The sequence below is a fragment of the Antechinus flavipes genome, chromosome 4 (genome assembly GCF_016432865.1).
Source record: "Antechinus flavipes isolate AdamAnt ecotype Samford, QLD, Australia chromosome 4, AdamAnt_v2, whole genome shotgun sequence".
NCBI lineage: Eukaryota > Metazoa > Chordata > Mammalia > Dasyuromorphia > Dasyuridae > Antechinus > Antechinus flavipes.
The window spans coordinates 167,702,908-167,726,619 of record NC_067401.1 but is presented as its reverse complement, the minus strand read 5'-3'; the positions used below and the strand labels follow the sequence as shown (position 1 = coordinate 167,726,619).

General features: G+C 35.2%; 1 protein-coding gene across 2 annotated transcripts in view; it reads left to right on the top strand.

The window, feature by feature from the left end:
- SLC26A11 (solute carrier family 26 member 11) overlaps positions 1 to 23,104 on the top strand; it is a 69,134-nt gene extending 46,030 nt beyond the window's left edge. The window contains exons 12-16 of one of the 2 annotated variants that reach the window (XM_051995426.1): positions 191 to 318; positions 14,550 to 14,649; positions 15,412 to 15,545; positions 19,305 to 19,377; positions 20,700 to 23,104. In XM_051995426.1, coding sequence (XP_051851386.1) covers positions 191 to 318; positions 14,550 to 14,649; positions 15,412 to 15,545; positions 19,305 to 19,377; positions 20,700 to 20,722 — 458 coding nt within the window. In that variant the 3' untranslated portion in view covers positions 20,723 to 23,104. Of the gene's footprint in view, positions 1 to 190; positions 319 to 14,546; positions 14,650 to 15,411; positions 15,546 to 19,304; positions 19,378 to 20,699 lie in introns of both variants that reach the window. The other variant, XM_051995425.1, reaches the window with a different exon arrangement.
- The last annotated feature ends 608 nt before the right edge of the window (positions 23,105 to 23,712 follow it).

Genomic DNA, 23,712 nt, shown 5'->3' with positions numbered 1-23,712 from the left:
CTTTTAATATGTTGGAGACAAAAATGGGATTTTGTTATATAGTAAGGAAATGGATTAGATCCAGAATCAAAAAGAACTGTTATCCTATCTAACTCAGGTGTTAGGTGTGGGGTAGACTAAAACCAAGTGAGTTCAGTATTGTTATTCTCCCAGAATCTATTCATCTGACCTTTCTATTTCTCTTTTCCAGGACTGGATATGGTACCATTGTGTATAACTTTCTTACTCTGTTTTTGGGAAGTGCAGTATGGCATCTTGGCTGGGACCCTGGTATCTGGAATGATTCTACTTTACCATGTAGCCAGACCCCAAATTCAGGTAATGATCTTAATCAAGTAGGATAAATTTCCCTCCTAATCTTTTCTTCTCTACCTGCAATTATCTTAGATATTTAATAAAATGGAGTAATTCCATTAAGAAGTAATTATAGTAAGTGTTGATGGTAGGGAAGGCAAGCCATCAGTGAAGCAAATTTATGGACATAAAACCTTGCCTTTGTAGATTTTTGTTATATCTGAATCTCTAAAATTAAGCAAAAAGAGATTGTGACTTGTCCTCAAGAAAAATTGGCAACCTTGAAAGGAATTAGACAATCTATATTAAATACATTTAAAAAATAATAGTTATACAAATATATTCTCTCTGTATGTGTATGTGTGTATGTGTATATATATATATATATATATATACACATACACACACACACACACACACGAGTATGTATATACCTACATTCTGTGTCAGTTAAAATTAAGGAAGACTGAGACACAAAGCTCTAAGCACAATTAGTAAAGTACAAATTTACCAATAAAAAGAATATCCCTTTCCCCTGAAATGAAAGTCTTTTATATTATATTTTATAGTTTTCTATTATAGTTTTGAGGAGTATCGAAAATAGGAAGGCTAGCATCATAGATGAAAGAAAATATGATTAGACAGAAATTGGGAATGAGGGCCAGAAACAATTTTTTTTTTCCTCACGAGACTAAGAAAAGTTTTTCAGTTGAGTTCAGTTCCATTGGCAAGGATACAGATAGCAAACCAAACTTCTTGAAAGATATTTTGATGGTATAAAAATTCTAGACCAGAGTCCCTATTGTCTATCTATATCCTTTAAGGGTAATATATTTCCTTGATACAAGAATAGAACAGTGATTAACAGGAGAATTGGATTTCCTAAACTTATAGGACAGCTGAGTATCTAAACTAAGTTCATGAGTACATAAACTAAGTTCATAAGCTCTAAATTAAGAAACATAACTTAGGCAGTTACAGGACAAAATCAATTAAATGCAAATAGAATCAATAAAAAAGGCACAGAATCAGTCCGTTTATTTCACTTATATACATATTTATTCATACATATAAAGCTATATATACATACATGTACTTTTATGTATAACAAAACATATAAGTTTTTACTTAATAAACGTATTATTTTTAATAAGTTTACATTATTTACATAAACATATAATGTTACATATATATTTATTTTGTACACACACACATATATATTTAATAAGGTTTGCAAAATGCTGTTATGTTTCTTCATTTGTCCCTCACAATTGTATGAAGAGATGCTATTCTCATTTTACAAACAAGGAAATGGCAGTTACAAAGCTAATAAGTATCTAAGCTATTTCTTTTTTTTTTTTTAACTTAATTGAAATTGTTTTTATATTTCTTTTATTTACAAATATATCCCTCCCCACCTCTACCTAGACAGAAAGCCATTCTTTTTGACAAAGAATAGAGAGAATAGCAAAAATGAACATATCAACCAAGTTTGACAATATATGCATTATTCTATATAGTCCCCCAGTTTTGCAAAAAAGAGAAAGGAATGAGTTTTTTCATCTCTTCCCTAGGTCCAAGCTTATTCATTATAATGACTATTTTCAGTGTCATCATAATTATTATTGTTGAAGTAATAGAACAACTATTTAGAAGAAAATGTGCTCAGTAGTATCCCTTATGTTGGTGGTGATTCTTGGTACTATTGGACTTCATCACCATAGTAGACATGAGGAAATACACAGAAAAGATTGGCTTGGATGGGAAGGGGTGGGCTTAATGTTAAGCCATGTTGCTTATCTATCTGCTTTCAGCTCACAGTATTCCAACTAATTTGTCCGTGGAACACTTTAAAATTTGAGATTTTCCATAACATACCCAAACAATAGTTTTGGAGACCTGAGTTATAAAACCCTTCTAGGATAAGTAAGCATTGAAGGAAATTTTGGAGGAAAATAGGAGAAATTAAGTTTGCTTTCATACTGAGAAATTGCTGCACATAAATAATTTGGATCCATATACAATTTTAAATTTCATCTTTTTCATTTTAATGGTTTTTCTTTTAGGTGTATTTTCAAAATTATATATGGAGATTTTATTACCCATTGTTGAAATATATTTATATATCTAGATGTAGATCCAGAGAAGCCATTACAGATTATGCTTTTTAAATCCAATATTCAATCTCTATTTTGTGGGTCTGAAACCCCAATTTTAAAATTAAATGATTCTATTCCAAATGCATAGTTAGATATTGTATTTGCTTGTAGATGATTTTTCCCCAAGTTAACACAGCAAATCTGGATAGTGACATGTCTAATGTGAGAATTTTACTGAGAACAGGCTAGAAAATGGTCATTAACAGATTTAAAAATACAGTAGAACCAATACAGTTTTCTCTCAAGGAAGAAGTAATAAAACTCAGGGATAATCCTTTTGCAGACTTTGGTAATATTTCATTCCTACCCTATTGATTATCTATTTGCTTCTACCTCAGGAATGTCCTTTTAAGAAATCTAATTTAAAATTCTAATCAATTCCATATGAAATTCCTGTGTATATAGTGCCATTTTTTGATAACAACTAATTACTTTAAGGTTTGCAAAAGTGTTTTACAAATATTATCTCATTTGATCCTCACAACAGCTCTTCAAAGTATGTGCATTATCATTATTATTCCCATCTTACAGATAAAGAAGTTACAGAGGCATTAAATGACTGCCCAGGGTCATGTAGCTAATAAGTATATGAAGTAGGATTTGAACACCGATCTTCTTGGCTCCAAGCCTAGCATTCTATCATTCTGTCACCTAGCTGCCATTATTTTGTGAGCAGAGAAATTAAAAGAAGTATGAGCTTTGGATCAGTAATTTCATTGTTTTGAGAAGTGCTTTGTAGGGAAACTGTCTTCACTGATGCAGGTAAATAACTCATCTATAATATAAAATGTAAGCTTGGGGCATTGAAAGGTGAAGTGACTTGATCTTTTTTTTTTTTAATTTATTTTATTATAGCTTTTTATTTACAAAACATATGCATGAGCAATCATTCAATATTGACCCTTGAAAAACCTTCTGTTCCAAATTTTCCCTCCCCTAGATGGTAGGCAGTCCAATATATGTTAAATATGTTAAAATATGTGTTAAATCATATATATATATATACACACACATACATACATACATATTTATACAGTTGTCTTGCTGCACAAGAAAAATCAGATCTAGAAAGAAAAAAATCTGAGAAGGAAAACAAAAATGCAAGCAAACAATAATAGAAAAAGTGAAAATGCTATGTTGTGGTCCACACTCAGTTCCCATAGTTCTCTCTCTGGGTATAGATGACTCTCTTCATTACTGAACAATTGGAACTGGTTTGTATCATCTCATTGTTGAAGAGAGCCAAGTCCATCAGAATTGATCATTGTATAGTCTTTTTGTTGCTGGGTATAATGATCTCCTGGTTCTTCTCGTTTAGCATCAATTCATATAAGTCTCTCCATGTCTCTCTGAAATATTCCTGTTGGTTGTTTCTTACAGAACAATAATATTCCATAACATTCATATACAATAATTTATTCAACCATTCAGGCATCCCATTAAGTTTCCAGTTTCTTGCCATTATGAAAAGGGCAACCACGAACATTTTTGCACATGTGGGTCCCTTTCCCTCCTTTAGTATCTCTTTGGGATATAAGCCAAGTAGTAACACTGCTGAGTCAAAGGATATCCAGAGTTTGATAACTTTTTGAGCATAGTTCCAAATTGTTCTCCAGAGTGGTTGTATTCACTCACAGTTCCCCCAGTTATGTATCAATGTCCCAGTTTTCCCACCAATGAATTGGTCATTATTGTTTCCTGTCATCTTAGCCAATCTGACAGGTGTGTGGTGGTATCTCCAAGTTGTCTTAATTTACATTTCTCTGATCAAGAGTGATTTGGAGCACCTTTTCATATGACTAGAAATAGCTTTAATTTCTTTATCTGAAAATTGCCTGTTCATATCCTTTGACCATTTATCGATTAGAGAATGGCTTGATTTCTTTCTTTTTTTTTTAAATAGCTTTTTATTTACAAGTTAAATGCATGGGTAATTTTACATCATTGACCTTTTGTTCCAATTTTTCCCCTCCTTCCTTTCACCCCCTCCCCTAGATGGCAGGATGACCAATACATGTTAAATATGTTAAACTATAAATTAAATACAAAATAAGTATACATGTCCAAACCATTATTTTGATGTACAAAAAGAATTGGACTCTGAAATATGGTACAATTAGCCTGTGAAGGAAATAAAAAATGCAAGCAGGGAAAAATATAGGGATTGGGAATTCAATATAATGGTTCTTAGTCATCCCCCAGAGTTCTTTTCGCTGGGTGTAACTGGTTCAGTTCATTACTGCTCCATTGGAACAGATTTGGTTCATCTCATTGCTGAGGATGGCCAGGTCCATCAGAATTGATCATCATATAGTATTGCTGTTGAAGTATTATGATGATCTTCTGGCCCTGCTCATTTCACTCAGTATCAGTTGATTTAAGTCTCTCCAGGCCTTTCTGAAATCGTCCTGTTGGTCATTTCTTACCGAACAATAATATTCCATAATATTCATATACCACAATTTATTCAGACATTCTCCAATTGATGGACATCTACTCAGTTTCCAGTTTCTGGCCACTACAAAAAGGGCTGCCACAAACATTCTTGCACATACAGGTCCCTTTCCCTTCTTTAAGATCTCTTTGGGATATTAGTCCAGTAGTAACACTGCTGGATCAAAGGTTATGCACAGTATGATAACTTTTTGAGCATAGTTCCAAATTGCTCTCCAGAATGGTTGGATGTATTCACAATTCCATCAACAATATATTAGTGTCCCTGTTTTCCCACATCCCCTCCAACATTCCGCCTTATCTTTTCCCTGTCATTCTAGCCAGTCTAACAGGTGTGTAGTGGTATGTAAGAGTTGTGTTAATTTGCATTTCTCTGATTAATAATGACTTGGAGCATCTTTTCATATGGCTAGAAATAGTTTCAATTTCTTCGTCTGAGAATAGTCTGTTCATATTCTTTGACCATTTATCAGTTGGAGAATGGCTTGATTTCTTATAGAGTCAATTCTCTATATATTTTGGAAATGATGCCTTTATCAGAAACTTTTACTGTAAAAATGTTTTCCCAGTTTATTGCTTCCCTTCTAATCTTGTCTGCATTAGTTTTGTTTTTAACAAAATTTTTTAACTTAACATAATTAAAATGATCTATTTTGTGATCAATAATAATCTTTGGTTCTTCTTTGGTCACAAATGCCTTCCTCGTTCACAAATGTGAGAGGTAAACTATCTATGTGCTTCTAATTTGTTTATAATATCATTCTTTATGTCTAGATCATGAACTCACTTTGACCTTCTCTTGGTATATGATGTTAGATGTGGGCCTCTGCCTAGTTTCTGCCAGACTAGTTTCCAGTTTTTGTCAAATTGTAAATTCTTATCCCAAAAGCTGGGGTCTTTGGGTTTGTCAAACACTAGATTGCTATAGTTATTGACTATTTTGTCCTGTGAACCTAACCTATCCCACTGATCAACTAGTCTACTTCTTAGCCAGAACCAAATGGCGTTGATGACTGCTGCTTTATAATATAGTTTTAGATATGGTACAGCTAGGCCACCTTCATTTACTTTTCTCTTCATTAATTCCTTTGAAATTCTTGATCTTTTGTTCTTCCAGATGAATTTTATTGTTATTTTTTCTAGGTCAGTAAAATAATTTCTTGGGAGTTTGATTGGAATAGCACTAAATAAATAGATTAGTTTAGATAGTATTGCCATCTTTATTATATTCACTCAGCCTATCCAAGAGCACTTGATATTTTTCCAGTTATTTAGATCTGACTTTGTGTGGAAAGTGTTTTGTAGTTTTGCTCATATAGTTCCTGACTTTCTTGGCAGATAGATTCCCAAATATTTCATACTATCAATTGTTATTTTAAATGAGATTTATTTTTGTATCTCTTGCTGTTGGATTTTGTTAGTGATGGTATAAGAATGCTGATGATTTATGTGGATTTATTTGTATCCTGCAACTTTGCTAAAGTTGTGAATTATTTCTTTTTATTTTTTTAAACTTTCACAGGGTATATAAGCATTTAAAATATACTTTTTTTATTATAGCTTTTTATTTACAAGATATATGCATGGATAATTTTTCAGCACTGACAATTGCAAAATCTTTTGTTCCAATTTTTCCCCTTCTTTCCCCCACCCTTGCTCCAGATGGCAGGTAGATCAATGCATGCTAAATATGTTAAAGTATATGTTAAATACAATATATGTATACATATCCATAGTTATTTTGCTGCACAAGAAGAATCGGACTTTAAAATGATGTACAATTAACTTGTGAAGGAAATAAAAAATGCAGGCAGACAAAAATAGAGGGATTGGGAATGCTATTTTCACACTCATAGTGTGTAGCTAGTTCTATTCATTATTGAACAAATGGAGCTGATTTGGTTCATCTCATTGTTGAAGAGAGCCACATCCATCAGAATTGATCATCATATAGTATTGTTGTTGAAGTATATAATGATCTCCTGGACTTGCTCATTTCACTCAGCATCAGTTCATAATAAGTTTCTCCAGGCCTTTCTGAAATCATCTTGCTGGTTATTTCTTACAGACCAATAATATCCTATAACATTCATATGCCACAATTTATTCAGCTATTCTCCAATTGATGGGCATCCATTCAGTTTCCAGTTTCTGGCCACTACAAAGAGGGCTGCCACAAACATTCTTGCACATATGGTCCCTTTCCCTTCTTTAAGATCTCTTTGGGACATAAACACAGTAGAAATACTGCTGGGTCAAAGGGTATACACAGTTTGATAACTTTTTGAGCATAGTTCCAAATTGCACTCCAGAATGGTTGGATCTGTTCACCTTTCCACCAATAATGTATCAGTGTCCCAATTTTCTCACATGCCCTCCAACATTCATTATTATCTTTTCCTGTCATCTTAGTCTATCTGACAGGTATGTAGTGGTATCTCAGAGTTGTCTTAATTTGCATTTCTCTGATTAAAATTTATTTGGAGAACTTTTTCATACGACTAGAAATAGCTTCAATGTCTTCATCTGAAAATTGTCTGTTGATATCAATTGAAGAATGGCTTGATTTCTTGTAAACTTGAGTCAATTCTCTATATATTTTGGAAATGAGACATTTATCAGAACTTTGACTGTAAAAATGTTTTCCCAGTTTATTTTTTCCCTTCTAATCTTGTCTGCATTAGTTTTATTTGTACAAAAACTTTTTAACTTAACATAATCAAAATTATCTATTTTATGATCAGTAATGATCTCTAGTTCTTCTTTGGGCACAAATGCCTTCGTCCTCCACAGGTCTAAGAGGTAAACTATCCCATGTTTTTCTAATTTATTTATAACATAATTCTTTATGTTTAGATCATGAACCCATTTTGACTTTATCTTGGTATATGGTGTTAAGTATGGGTCAATGCCTAGTTTCTTCCATACTAATTTTCAATTTTCCTAGCAGTTTTTGTCAAAAAGTGAATTCTTATCCCAAAAGCTGGGGTCTTTGGATTTGTCAAACACTAGATTATTGAAGTTATTGACTATTTTGTCCTTTGAACCTAATCTATTCCAGTTGTGGATTATTTCTAAGAGTTTTTAGTTGATTCTCTGGGGTTCTCTAAGTATAGCATCATATCATCTGCAAAGAGTGACAATTTGGTTTCCTCATTACTTACTCTAATTCCTTTAATCTCTTTTTCTTCTCTTCTTGCCAAAGCTAACATTTCTAATACAATATTGAATAGTAATGGTGATAGTGGGCACCTTGTTTCACCCCTGATCTTATTGAGAATGGCTCCAATTTATTCCCATTACATAGGATGCTTACTTGTGATTTTAAATAGATGCTACTGACTATTTTAAGGAGAAGTTCATTTATTCCTATAGTCTCTAGTGTTTTTAATAGGAATGGCTATTGGATTTTATCAAATGCTTTTTCTGCATCTATTGATTCTTGTTAATTTGATTATTGATATAATCATTTATCCTAATAGTTTTCCTGACATTGAACCAGCCTGGTATAAATCCTGCTTGGCCATGGATAATTTTCCATAATCTCTTTGCTAATATTTTATTTAAGATTTTTGCATCATTGTTGGTGGAGTTGTGAACAAATCCAACCATTCTGGAGAGCAATCTGGAATTATGCCCAAAAAGTTATCAAACTGTGCATAACCTTTGATTCAGCAGTGCTACTACTGGGCTTATACCCCAAAGAGGTACTAAAGAAGGGAAAGGGACCTGTATGTGCCAAAAAGCTCTCCAAATTCTTCTCCATCTCTCCAATTAAAGTCCCCAAACGATAACCAACTAGTTTCTGCTATCCTATCTTCCTACCCTTTAAAACAATGAAGAAATTAAGGCAGAAACATATGAGAGGACTTCATTTTAAACTTGGACAATGTGGGTTTCCTGAAGTTGCATAACTCCTCCAAAATTCCCATTTATAAGTTTACTTTCATACCCACAAATATGTACATGCTCACTCAAGTAGGATACTTTTTGTTTGTTTATATATTATGAGGAAAATTATAAACTAATCATATTAATAATACATAATTAATTAAAATAATAATACAGATTAATCAGATGTTTATATCATAATTCCTCTGGGGTTCTCTTCCCAACTTGTGCTTGATCTCATGAGTTGAGTCCCTAGAATGTAGCTGCTACTTCTGATACAAAGGATAGGAATACCCCATGCGTAGTTATTTTTACAAGTATAAGTCATAAGTCCTCACCAGTTTCCTACCATTACCAGTCAGTCAGTAGACCCAATTAATACCAAGCAAAAGTATTTACTGATAAAGCAAAGTAAAATTAGTAGCTTCAAAAATTATTCTCCGTACTTAAACCTTGGCAAATGTTCCCATTAATACACCTAAAGTCCATAGGAAGAGTAGTCACAAATTTAGAATACAGTGGTAGTGAGGCACACATGTAGGGAACATATGGCCAAGGCTACCCACTTCTTGTGAGCCACTTGTTTAAAATGGTATTTTCTTTTTTTTAATTTAACATTTTTATTTTTCCCCAATTACATTTAAAACAATTTTCTGAACATTTTGCTTTAAAATTTTTTAAAATCTGAATTCCAGATTTTCTCCCTTCAGACCCCACCCCTTATTAAGATGGTACATGTGAAGTAATGCAAAACATTTCTATAAAAGTTACATTGTGAAAGAAAATAATATAGCTATTCCCTCCCCCCAAAAAAAAACCCCTCAAGAAAAATAAAGTAAAAAAAAAAAAAGAGTACACTTCAACTTGTATTCAGACATAATCAGTTTTTTCTCTGGGTTTGGATAGCCTTTTTCACCTTAAGTTCTTCAGAGTAGTCATGGATCACTGCATTGCTGAGAACATTAAACTCAGTCACAGCTGGTCATCCCACAACATTGCTATTAGTTTGTATATAGTACATTTCACTTTACTTGAGTTCATAGAGGACTTTCCAGGTTTTTCTGAGAGTATCCTGCTCATCATTTTCTATAGAACAATAATATTCCATCATAACCACATCCCACAATTTATTCAGCCATTCCCCTATTGATGGACATCCTTGTGAGGCACTTCTTACAAAGCACAAAAATCATCTCTCTCATTGTGCTCAGAATAATGTTTTTAAATGCATAAAACAAAATACATAGTATTATTAGAGAAACGAATTATACTGAAATATAGTTATTAAAATGTTTTTCAAAATAAATGAGCAGGTTCCAAAATAAGAAACACTATCTTAAGAGAATTGCTTACATGCATCTGTCAGAGGCAGGACTTGAATCTAGGTCTTCCTGACCTGGAAAATTGTCCTGCTGTTTACTAGATTACTCTGACTCTTGTGATGACCGCGTTAGCATCCTGGATACCTTAGAATCACCTGGAGTCAGGATAAGCAAAAGTCCTCAGTCTTTATTCTTGGAATTTAGAGGTAGGATTGAATTGGATGGAAGCAGAATCTCAACCTTCCTTCTTCCTCATCTACTGCCAAAATGACCTGGCTGGTCTTACTCCACCCCCAATCTCTCCTACAATTCTCTGTATACACCAATTATCGAGCCAGCACAGGATAGTGGGAAGGACCATTTTCCAAGTATATGTTTATAGAGTATTGTCCAATCAGTAATTAGCTTTAAGTGCTCGGTTGTCTGGACCTCAATGCATGAACTGAAGAGTTTCAGCCCTCTACAGACTCTCATTCTTATTATACAAGTAAGAAAATGGAGGCAGTCATTTCTAAAATATATAGAGAATTGACTCAAATTTATAATAGTTCAAGCCATTCTCCAATTAATAAATGGTCAAAGGATATGAACAATTTTCAGATGAAGAAATTGAAACTATTTGTAGCTAATGAAAAGGTGCTCCAAATCACTATTGATCAGAAAAATGCAAATTAAGACAGTTCTGAGATACCACCATACACCTGTCAGATTGGCTAAGATGACAGGAAAAGATAATGCGCAATGTTGGAGGGGATGTGGGAAAACTGGGATACTGATACATTGTTGGTGGAATTGTGAATAGATCCAACCCTTCTGGAGAGCAGTTTGGAACTATGCTCAAAAAGTCATCAAACTTTGCAAACCCTTTGATCCATCAGCGTTTCTACTGGGATTATATCCCAAAGAGAACTTAAAGGAGGGAAATGAATCCATACGTACAAAAATGTTTGTGGCAGCCCTCTTTGTAGTGACAAGAAACTGGAAACTGAATGTATGCCCATCAATTGGAGAATGGCTGAGTAAGTTATGGTATATAAATGCTATGGAATACTATTGTTTTGTAAGAAAAGACCAGCAAGATGATTTCAGAGAGTCCTGGAGAGACTTACATGAATTGATGCTAAGTGAAATGAGCATAACCAGATCATTATACATAGCAACAACAAGACTACAATGATCAATTCTATTATATGTGGCTCTCTTCACCATTGAGATGATTCAAACCAGTTCCACTTGTTCAGTGATGAAGAGAGCCATCTATATCCAGACAAAGAACTGTGGGAACAGAGTGTGGAACATAACATAGCATTTTCTCACTCTCTCTTTTGTTATTTGTAAATTTTGTTTTCTTTTTCAGTTTTTCTTTTTCTTCTTGATCTGATTTTTCTTGTGCAGCAAGATAACTGTATATATATATATATATATATATATATATATATATATATATCTTGGATTTAACATGTATTTCAACATATTTAATATGTATTAGACTATCTGCCATCTAGGGGAGAGGGTGGGAGGAAGGAGGGGAAAATTTGAAACAAAAGATTTTGCAAGGATCAGTGTTGGAAAAATTACCTATGCATATGTTTTGTAAATAAAAAGCTTTAATTTAAAAAAAAGAAAGAAAATGGAGGCAGAGTGAGAAGTGGACTTGGCTATGGTCCCACCAAAGTAAGTCATGATTGGAACTAAAGAGTCTTTGACTATTTCTTAGAGCTGGAACCAGCACCCTTTTCTTTCTTCAGTTTACATATAAAACAATTTTTTAAGATTTTTAAAGGTTTGAGTTTCAAATTCTATTTCTTCCTCCCTTCTTTCCCCCTTCCCTGAGATGGTAAACAATCTGATATACATTATAAAATGTGCAATCATGTAAAATATTTTCATATTAGTCATTTTATACAAGAAGACTCAAGTAGGAAAGAAGGAAGGAAAAAAGGGAGGGAAGGAAGAAAAAAGAAAGGAAGGGAGGAAGGAAGGAAGGAATAAATTGGGAAAAAAACTTTATCTTAAAGGGTTCTGATAAAGGCCTCCTTTCTAAAATATATAGAGATTTGACTCAAATTTATAAGAATACAAACCATTCTCCAACTGATAAATGATCAAAGGATATGAACAGACAATTTTCAGATGAAGAAATTAAAACCATTTCTACTTATATGAAAAAATGCTCTAAATTACTATTGATCAAAGAAATGCAAATTAAGACTACTCTGAGATACCCACTACAACCTCTCAGATTGACTAAGATGATAAGATAATGGTAAATATTGGAGAGGATGTGAGAAAAATGGAACACTAATATATTGTTGATGGAATTGTAAACTGATCCAGTTATTTTGGAGAGTAATTTAGAACTGTGCCCAAAAGGCTATTAAACTGTGCATACCCTTTCTCTACTGGAAACTGAGTGGATGCCCATCAGTTAGAGAATGGCTGAATAAGTTATGATATATGAATGTTATAGAACATTATTGTTCTAGAAGAAATGATCAGCCGGATGATTTCAGAGAGGTCAGAAGAGAGTTACATGAACCTGATGCTGAGTGAAGTACTACAGGAGAACCAGGAGATAATTGTACACAGCAACAGCAAAATTATGTGATAATCAACTATGAAGGACTTGGCTCTTTTCAACAATGAAGTTATTCAGGCCAATTCCAATAGACTTCTGAAGGACAGAGCCATTTGCATCCCGAGGGAGGATTGTGGAGACTGTGTGGATCACAACATAGTATTTTCACCCCTTTTATTGGTGTTTACTTGCTTTTTATTTTCTCATTTTTTTCCTTGTTGTTCTGATTTTCCTTGTCCAGCATGATAATTGTGAAAATATGTAGAGAAGAATTGCGTATGTTTTATATTGGATTATTGTCTAGAAGAGAGGGTGGGAGGAAGGGAGGGAAAATTTTTTTGGAACGAAAGATTTTACAAGGGTGAATGTTGAAAACTATCTTTGAATAAATTTGGAAAATAAAAATCTATTATTAAAAAAAGAAAAAAGAAAGAAAGGGATAAAACTTGTTCTTTCTCATATTTGGAATTTATGAGAGAATACAAACCTGGAGACTGATATGGGGGGAATGGGTATCAGATGAAACATATCTGAAATGTACAAAATGTTAAACATGAACGTACATCCACACCCACAGATCATACATAATAATAGTCCTTATTTACTTTTCATGTTTGTTCATGGTTGTCAAGTTCAAAATAACAGCAAATTTTTCCTTTTTATTATTTTTTTTAAAGGAAGCATTGAGTTTGAAGTCCAAAGGCTCTATGTTCAAATTCTAGCTTTGCCATTTATTACTTATATGATTAGACTTCAATTATTCAGTCGTTTCAGTCTTATTCAACTCTTTGTGACCCCATCTGGGGTTTTCTTGTTAAAGATACTAGAGCAGTTTGACATTTCCTTCTCCAGCTCATTTTACAGATGAGAAAACTGAGGCAAACAGGATTAAGTGACTTGTTCAGGGCCACACAGCTAGTAAGTGTCTGAAGCCAGATTGAAATCTTGAAAATGAGTCTTTCTGATTCCAGGCCCAGCACTCTATCCACTGTACCACCTAACTGCTCTTTATAACTGGACTTGTGATCACTTAACTTCACTGAGTTTCATTTTGTTTAACTACAAAATGGGAATGGTGATAATAGCACATACCCCCTGGGGTTGTGAGGTTCAAATGAAATAATTAAAGATATTGTTACTATGCCTGGAATATAGTGAACTCTATATAAATGTAAATTATTATTAATATCTGTGTGATTGGACTAGTGTTCACTTAATCTCATTGGACCTCAGTTTCTTCTTCTATAAAATGAAGGAACTGGATTAGGTGACTTATAAGGGCCCTTCCATCTCTCTTTTTGTGAACTCTAAGATTCTGTCTAACTTTTAGCATCTTTTGGCTGAGTCAATATGGTATAGTAGTGGAATTGAATTTGAGTGAGGAAAAGCATGAGTTGAAATCGTGCCTTTGCTACTTAGTACTTCATAGGATTGTTGTGAAACTCAAATAAAATGATATAGATAAGGAACTTTGCAGTACTTAAAATGCTCAATATACACACATATGTATATGTGTGTATGTGTGTATATTTATATATTATATCCATATATGCTATGTGTTATATGTATATAATACATGAATAAAAATATATATGCATTTATACATATACATACAAATATATATATACTATATGTACAAATATACATTACACACATTTATATACTCTATATACTATATGGATACAAATGTACATCATACATACATTTTATACACACACACACATATATTTTTTATTATGGTTCTATGATGGGGTGAGCATACTTCATGTGCTTATCAGAACAGAAGGAATCTGGGACTGTTATCTTTTCCCATCCCCTCACCTCTTGATGTTTCTTCTTGTGCACCAGCAGGTATCAAAAAACTCAGTGCTTATCTTGCAGCCCATTAGTGGCCTTCACTTTCCAGCAGTTGAAGCTCTTCAGGAGACTCTATTTAGCCAGGCTCTTGCAGGTAAGTAAGGGACTATTGGTAGGTGTGGAGAATGGAACCAGTTCTCTCCTTCCCTGTTGCTTCCTTTTATCTACTTTCCTCTCCATCAAGGAGAGCATTTGCTAGAATTCTGAGAATCTAGTAAACTAATTCTCGTCGCATATTCATCTGCGTCTCTGATGTAGAAATTTCTGCTATATACCAAAGTATACATACTTATTTTACCTCCATGTATACATTTCTATTGCAAAGACTCTGCTAGTGGCTCCCAAGTGGAAACCAAATAACCAAGGTTATTAACCTTGTTTCCAAATACAGTTCTCTTCCCTTATTTAAAAACTGGGACATTTGTCCTCTAATCTGTCATACTTTGTCCGTTTTTTTTTTTTTTGTTTTTTTTTTTGTTATCTTTCAAATATCACTACTCAATAAACACATCTGCCAATTATGTCAGTGTTGGTGGAGGTTGTTCATCTAAATCAGATATGACTTGAATTCCCCAAAGGCAGCTGCTGGTTGGTTAGCACCTTAGAAAGGGATTGGCTACATAATGCTGTGGCTTTAAAAATGTTTGTTAGGGCAGCTAGGTGGTGCAATGGATAGAATACCAGCCCTGAAGTCAGGAGGACCTGAGTTCAAATCTGCCCTCAGATACTTAACACTTCCCAGCTGTGTGACCCTGGGCAAGTCACTTAACCCCAATTGCCTCAGCAAAAAAAAAAAAAAAAAAGTTTGTTGAATGAATGAATGCTAACCAAAACTCTTTCTTGATTGTTCCTGAAGCATCACTCCCATGTTGTACCATCTTGGACTGTATCCATGTCAGCAGCATTGATTATACAGTGATGACAGGACTTGGGGAATTGCTAGCAGAATTTCGAAATCATGGAGTTTCCTTGGTTTTTGCCAGGTTACAGGTATGTTTTTCTTGGGGAGGCAAGGGACCATCCCATAGAGAGGATTGGGTTATATGTACCACATAATCACTAGTCAACAATCTTAAAAAGAAGAAATTTATGATTAAACTGAATGAATCATTGAAATGTTTTAATTAATATTTATCAAACAAGGAATATAATTTTATATAAAACTCTGGGCATTGAACAATATTTATTGTTGTTAAGAGTCATGTCTGACTCTTCGTGACCCCATTTGAGTTTTTTTTTGGTAAATATACTGAAATGCTTTGCCATTTCCTTCTCCATCTCATTTGACAAATGAAACTGAAACAAACAGGGTTAAGTGCCTTGCCCAGGGCCACACAGGTAGCAAGTGTCTGAGGCCAGATATGAACTCATAGACTGTTACCTCTAGGATCAAATATAAAATCCTTGTTTGGGGTTCAAAGTCTTTCATAAACTTCTCTACATTTGCAGTCTTCTTATATCTTACTTACCTCCACATAATCCACAATGTAGTGACACTGACCTTCTTGCTCTTCCCCACACCAGACATTTCTTCCTCCAACTCTGGACATTTTTTTTGGTTGTTCCCCTGACCAGAACTTTCTCATTCCTTTTCTGTGCCTCCTAAATTCTCTCACTCTTCTTCAATTTTCAGGTAAAATCTCTTATTCTCCAAGAAATCTTTCTTAATCCTCCTTAACCCTCTGAGACTATTTCTTGCTTGCTTTTTTCTACTGTAGGTGGGGAAGAATTTTAGGAGGGAAAGAGTACTAAGTACTTGGAGGGTTGATGTTCAGAAGCAGCTTTATTAGAAGAGAATTTGGAGATTCTGCAAAGCAGACATAAAGAAGGAATTATCTGTGTAGAAATGACAATTGAAACCAAAGGAGCTAATGAGATTATCAAGAGTGTGGGTAGCGAGAGATAGAACTATAAAGGACACCCATGGTTAAGGGTAAGGACATGGATAATAATTCTGCAAAAGAGACTGAGAATCAGAGGAGGATAAAACTTTTTTTGTTGCTTTGTTATTTTGTTTATTTTTTGCTGAGGCAATTGGGATTAAGTTGACTTGCCCAGGGTTACACAGCTAAGAAGTATTAAGTGTCTGAGGTCAGATTTGAACTCAGATCCTCCTGACTTCAGGATGGTGCTCTATCCACTACAAGAGGGTAAAAATTAAAAGGAAATTCAATGGCCACTTAGTCCAACCATTAACTTTTATTATTGACACAATAAAATATTCCAACAAGTGGTCATCTAGCTTCTGCTTGAAGACCTCAAAGATTGCGACCCCTCTGCCTCTCAAGCCCACCCATTCCACTTTGGGATAGCTCTAATTGTTAGCAAATTTTTCCTGACAAGAAGCTGAATTCCACCCATTTCCCTGCTTTTGCTCTCTGGGACCAAACAAATCAAATGTAATCCCTCCTCTATATGGTGCCTGTTTTGCCTCCCAAGGACACACAAGGATTCCAACTTGAGGTACAAACAACAAATTATATCAGTTCTGGGAAGATTTTATCCTTGAGACAATATGGACTTCCTATATACTTCAAGGCCAATGTTTCTAGATAATATGGCAACTCAAAAAGACAAGTTCAAGGGATCCTTAACATATATGGCAGCCATTCAAAAACTTGAAGGACACAACCAATGTTTTCCCTCTGACTTTTCTCTTCTCCAGGTTAAATGTACATTTTCTTCATCTGATCCTTATTTGTTGTGGATACTGAATACTTTCCACTTTATCATTGTTCTTCTAAATTGCTCAAAACTGAGCCCAGTATTACAGATGAGGTCTGATGAAGGCACTCACAGTGGAATCATTACCTCCTTTGTTGGGGAAGTTATTTCTCTTTTAATGCAGCCCATATTTGCATAAGCTTTTTTGGTCTTCATATCACACTATTTGGGTACATAAGTAGTACAATTACTAAAGTACTTAGCCTAAATTCAGAAAGACTACTCTTTGTGAGTTCAAATCTCAAACACTTAGTAACTATGTAATCCTGGATAGATTACTTAATCCAGTTTGCCCCAGTTTCCTCCCCGGCAAATGAGATGAAAAAGAAAATGGCAAACCACTCCAATATTTTTGCTAAGAAAACCCCAAATGAGGTTATGAGAGTTGAACATGACTAAAAAATGATTGAACAGTCATACTGTTGTCTCTTAGAAAGAACAGATAGACTAATGGGAGATTTGAAACAGTGTCCTAGAAGCCTAAGGAAATGATGGGGGTAGAAGAGAGCTTTCAAAAGCTGTCAAGAAATGAAATAGGATAATAATGAGAAATTTTTTATTATATATATATATATATTTTATTATAGCTTTTTATTAACAAAACATATGCATGGGTAATTTTTCAATACTGACCCTTGCAAACACTTCTGTTCCAATTTTTCCCCTCCTCCTTCCCTCCACCTCTTCTCCTAGATGGCAGGCAGTCCCATACATGTTAAACATGGATAAACTCAAATCTGTAAGACTGTCTTTATTTGCAATCATCTGATTCTTAGGGAATTTGAGCATTTTTTTTATGTTTAGTTAGTGATTTTGACTAAGTGCCCCCTTGTTTTAAACATAGTCTCTACTCTAGAGATGTAGTGGATAGAGTATGAAATGCTTCATTTGGATCCTGGCTCAAATACTTCAATCTTATAGCCTCTCTCAGCCTCAATTGCCTCATCTGGAAAACAGGAATAATGTCAGTACATCACAAGGGTGTTAAGGGGATCAAATGAGTGATATGTCAAACCATTTTGCAAACCTTAAAACACTATATAAATATAATTCATAATTATTGTTATCTCTTCCCACAGATAAGTTCAAATCTGTGTATGTGAAGGCTAAAGAAGAAAAAAATAAAGTCCCTATGTTTGGGAAGCATGCTTTAGGGGATAATCTAATATTCAGTGGTAACCAAATAATCATGTTACCCAACACTTAGATAGATCCTTAAGGTTTGCAAAGTACTTTGCACATATTATCTCATTTCATCCTTAAAATGACCCTGAGATGATGGTAACTGAGGCAGAGACTAAGTGATGTGTCCAGGGTCACATACCTGTAAAGGCAAATTTGAACTCAGATCTTCTAGACTCTAGGTCCAGAGCTCTCTCTCTTATGCCATTTTCTACCTAAATTTAGTTCTGGGAAATAAAACTCTTTGATTTTTTAAAAAAATTCTTAGATATGCCACTAATTTAATGTGAAGATTTGAGCACAGTCCTATTCTTCTCTGTGCCTCTGTCTTTCTAGCTATAAAATGGAAATGATTGTACCCTATTCAACTTAAGGCTGAAGAAACTGGATTTGTAGGTTACATTAAATTAATTTGAGAAAGGTGAAGTTAAAACAGACAGATGTTAATTATTCATATAATTTGATTTGGAGATTTCAGTTTCTCTTAGCAGTCTGGAACATTTCCAACAAATAGTTATGTAACTATTCTTACAAGTAATAACACTTATTGATAATGACATCTAAGTATAGCATTCATCTTCTCAGATATATATATATATATTATTCTCCCCATTTGATACCTGAGAAAACAATCTGTCAAATCAAGCTACTTGCCCATTGTCTCATAGCTGGCAAATGTCAGGTGAAGAATATAATCCAGGTCTTCAAGAACCCAAGGCCAGAACTTTTTCCACGATACTTTATTATCTTTTAGAAGTTGGAGTTAAATCCAACCTTCTGCCCTACTTTATGGATGAAATAATTAATTGTATTTCCCAGTTACTGGCCTTCATCTCTTCCCAGGCTCCTGTTCTTTCTGATCTTCTGAATGCTGACCTGAAGGGATTCCAATATTTCTCCACCCTTGAAGAAGCAGGTAGGTGTTAGCAGCTGTTCCCACAGAGAGTACCTCATGGTGAAGCAGGATTATTTTCATCATTTTACAAACTGGAAAATTGTGAGAAGCAGGAAGTATAAAGAAAGTCCAGCGCTCAGAATTACAGAATAATAGCAGTTGGATGGAGGGATTAAAGACCTGTAGGGAAGACAAAAGAAGATGGACTTAATATGAGTTTGATAGGAAATTTTTTTTTTTTCTTCCACTGCCACTGAAGTCCTTTTCCAATATCTCAGTGTAACAAGGGAGTGACTCTTTGTTCTTGAGCTACTTCAACAAGATTGGTTGTTCTCAAAGGTTCCCTGAAGATGTGAAGGCTTTTTTACATAGGCCTAATGATAGATTGAAAACCTGCTATCCAATAGCCAGCCTAATTGTTCTCAAAAAGGCTCATCTCCAGGTTGGTCTTGGAGTGATTAACATTTTGGTCATGACAACTCTTGAACCGATTAAGAAGGATTCCAGAAGGGCTAATATGTGTTAATGAAGTGAATGGCCATGTTGATTAAATAACAGATCCTGGAAATAATGATCATGAAGGCTTACTGAGAAGGTTGGATTAGATGACCTTCCAATTCCCTTCCATTCTGATGTTTTATGTCTGTGATTTAGTCTGTAATTAATGTACTGGCTATCTCCTCCATTTTCAGTGCAGGCACAATAAATTAAGATAGATGCATTTTAAATTGGAGAGATAGAAATTAGGGAATAAGAGGAATTACAAAGCAGATCAAATTACCATGGAAGGGCTTAGAGTCACCTGCTCCAAAGTTTTTTTTAATGTAAAATTTGTGTTTACCTTTGTAAGAGTTGTAAACCCACATGGGATGTCTAAATGTATAAACAGATAATTTCAGAGGGCACATTAATAGATATCTCTATAATCTTGTCTCTTTCTCTCCAAAGGGAGACTGTGATTCTAGACCATGAACCTAGCTGTTCAGTTTTCCTCAGAAAGAGGGATAGTAGAATAAGATTATGTCTTTATGATTTTCTCTAAATATTGATAATCTAGGGACAGAACTGGTTCAGAACAAATCCACTAGAATCCCTGGTTGCTATTTCTTAAAGAGGTAGAGAGGGTAGCCCTTACCTTACATTCACCAGTTCAACTTCTTCCCATCAATTACTTGTCATGGAAACCTGGTGACTTTTGTTCTAAACCAATTTTGCCCCTAAATCATGGGTGCCCCTCAGTACCATGCAAAGGATTTCAAAATTCCTTTCAGTATGAGAGCCTCCAGATAATTCTGTAATCTATATTCTTCCCAAATCCCTATAATCTGTTGTCTTCCTTTCAGAGAATTACCTGAATGAAGAGTAAAGTTTCTAGACCTATGATATCAATGAAGATTCCACCAGAACCCAGATTTATCCCATTCATGCCACCAATTGGCATTATTCTATAGCAAGAGATGGTGAAAAGGTCTCTTCATCAGCATATACCATTGATCCTGTCACTGTGGATTTCCCTTATGATGCTTCTTTTGGGCAGTCGTACCCACAGAAAACTCCCGCAGGAGATACTATGGAAAAATGATGGAAGGAAAACATATTCATCTTAAAATGAATTCAGATCTTTAGGGAACAATGATTTGGCGCATCTGACACAGATGAATGACAATTTCTAGCATTCTCAGAGAATTGCTCTTCTAATTGAAAATGATTTCTATTTCTCCTCTCACTTCCTTCCCCTACTCCTTTACTCCTGGTCTATATTTAGACTTTGGACCTACCTTCCTATCAGTTTTTAAGCAATACAAGGGCCTTCCCTTGAGCTTTGCCATCAGAGTTGAGCCATGTAAATACAAAGAGAACCCTTGAGCTGGACCTTTGATTGGATTTTGGACTTTGGAAGCGCCATAAAAAAGAAAAAGGGCACGGTAGGGAAGGTAAGAGGAGACTCTATTAAGTGTGATTTCTTAGTGTAGAGAGAGGACAATAATTCTTGGATTTTCCTGGATATTGGATAATATCAAAACTGGAAAGGACCTAAGCAGATATCTAGTCAAGCCCCCTCACTTCACAGGTGAGGAAGTAGAAGACCAGAAAAGTTAAGTATGGTAAATACCATATGAGCTTGGACAGTAAATATCAGAGCTGGGATTAGAACTCAGGTTGTGACACAGTGGATAGAATTCCCTGACCCAGAATCAGAAAGGCTCATCTTTCTGAGTTCCAATCTGACCCCAGACACATATTAGCTGTGTGATCCTGGTCAAGTCACTTAATCCTGCCTGCCTCGGTTTCCTCATCTGTAAAGTGAGTTAGAGAAGGAAATGGCAAACCACTCCAATATCTCTGTTGAGAAAACCCCAAATGAATCATGAGGAGCCAGACATGACTAAAACAGTTGAACAATAATGGTCTTTTACTCAAAGATCTGTGCTCCTACATCTGTACTGTGCAGCCTTCCATAATTAACTGCTAATTTCTTTTTCTTTCCTTTTGCCTTCTGTTAGCTTGACTCAGACCAACATGCTTCTAGTTTAAGTTCTGTAAGTCATTTCACAGTTAACAAGAGGTTTATTGAGATCTAACATTGGATATTCAACAAGCATTTTGCATTAGTAAATGTGATTTCTCTCTCCACCCTTCACCCTCACCCCAGTTTCTGTGTGGGAAATACTGTGTGGTCAGCTGATGGACTTCAGACATCTGCCTTGACTTCTCTTGGATGAGCTGTTTTATGCTTCTAGGTGATAGAGACTACCATGTGTTATGGGCCAGAACTCCGAACTTGATACAAAGGATTGAAACCAGGTGCTAAGTCAGTGGAATTGATAAGAGACAATAATTATTTAGCAGGTATTTAACAGTTCTCTACATGTTCTTAGTACTTCAATACATGTACTTACTATAGTTATACAAGATTAACACTTTTGATAAGAGACCATAGAAGCTCCAACAAATTCAGCCAGAATCAGAACTAGGGAAGACAGAGAAGTGGTGGCAGATTCTCCTCCTTTGTTTCTCCACTGAAACCAAGATCCGGAAGGCCACGAGAAAAACTAGCTGAACCCCAAGTGAAGGAGACAAGACTTGGAAAGAGACAATAAAGGATTTGGACTTTAACTGCTGGCTGCACTTAACAACTACTGAACTGAAACGAAGGCTGCCTCCAGAGACCCCAAGAAAACCCCAACAAGAGAATATTACATTTTAGAGAAGAATATTACAACCGGGAAGATGCTCAAGGAAGGCACAGTTTGAGTTTTGCCCTAACCCAAGTCCTGGCTATTTAGTCTTTTATGGAAAAGCTGACCCTAACCATGTTGGGGAATGAGGAATCCTTGTAGATACCAGTCCTTTGGACTGAAGCACCTTCTATCTTACTATTTCTCATTGTCAAGGGCTATTCCTAATCTTTTAATCCACTTCCCACTCCCAGAGTTGGACATTCCATTCTCACCAGCAAACTCCCATTGTTTCTCATCCCCCTACTCCCTCATCCTGTCTTGGCAGGAGGAATCTCTGTAACAGAGAAACAGTGTATCAGAACACTGGACCAGAAATCAAGAAGCACTAGATTCAAAAATAGCCTCAGACACTATCTGTGATGCTGGACAAGTCACTTAACCTCTACCTCAGTTTTCTCACCTGTAAAATGGGGATTCCTACCTCCTAGGGTTGTTGTGAAGAAAAAAAATGAGATAATGAAAAAAATAATAAAAAGCATTTTGCAAACTTTAAAACTCTATATAAATGGTAGCTATTATTATTCTTTGGTATGTGATTGAAGATTTTAATACCATTGTCTTATTTACTCTGACAAAAATACATAGACTGGGAAGGGCACAGCAGGGAGGAAAGCCCTAGATTATTAAATGGTACACTGGAGAGTTGGCCACTATGGGAATCTAAAGTTATACTGTGAATACAAAGGGGGGGGGGAGGGGGGGAGGGGGAAGAAGGTTGAGCTACCAAACTCTATTTCCTGCCTGAAAAGGGGCAAATATATTATTATAAAAAACTTCCCCTCCCTCCTCATACAATGGAGAAATGACGTTATCAGGAAAAGTGTTGGACCTTCCTTCTTTTAAGATTCCTCCCTTCTTTTCCCTTTTTCTACCTTCCCAGTCTCGCTAAGATTTTGGGGAGAGGGGAATGACTAGACTGGGAATCTACTGCCTGACTCCCTGCTTACAGGCCCTTGTATATGGTGAGCAGATTTCAAGCCCCTTTGCAACAATAAAGATTCCCCCCGCCCTTGTTTTCTTCCAAAGAATTGGAGGGCGGGGATGGTTTGAGGGTAGGACTTTGCAGAAAAGTTCATGTTTTTTCCCCAGCAGTGAAAGTGAAAGCAAAGCTTGA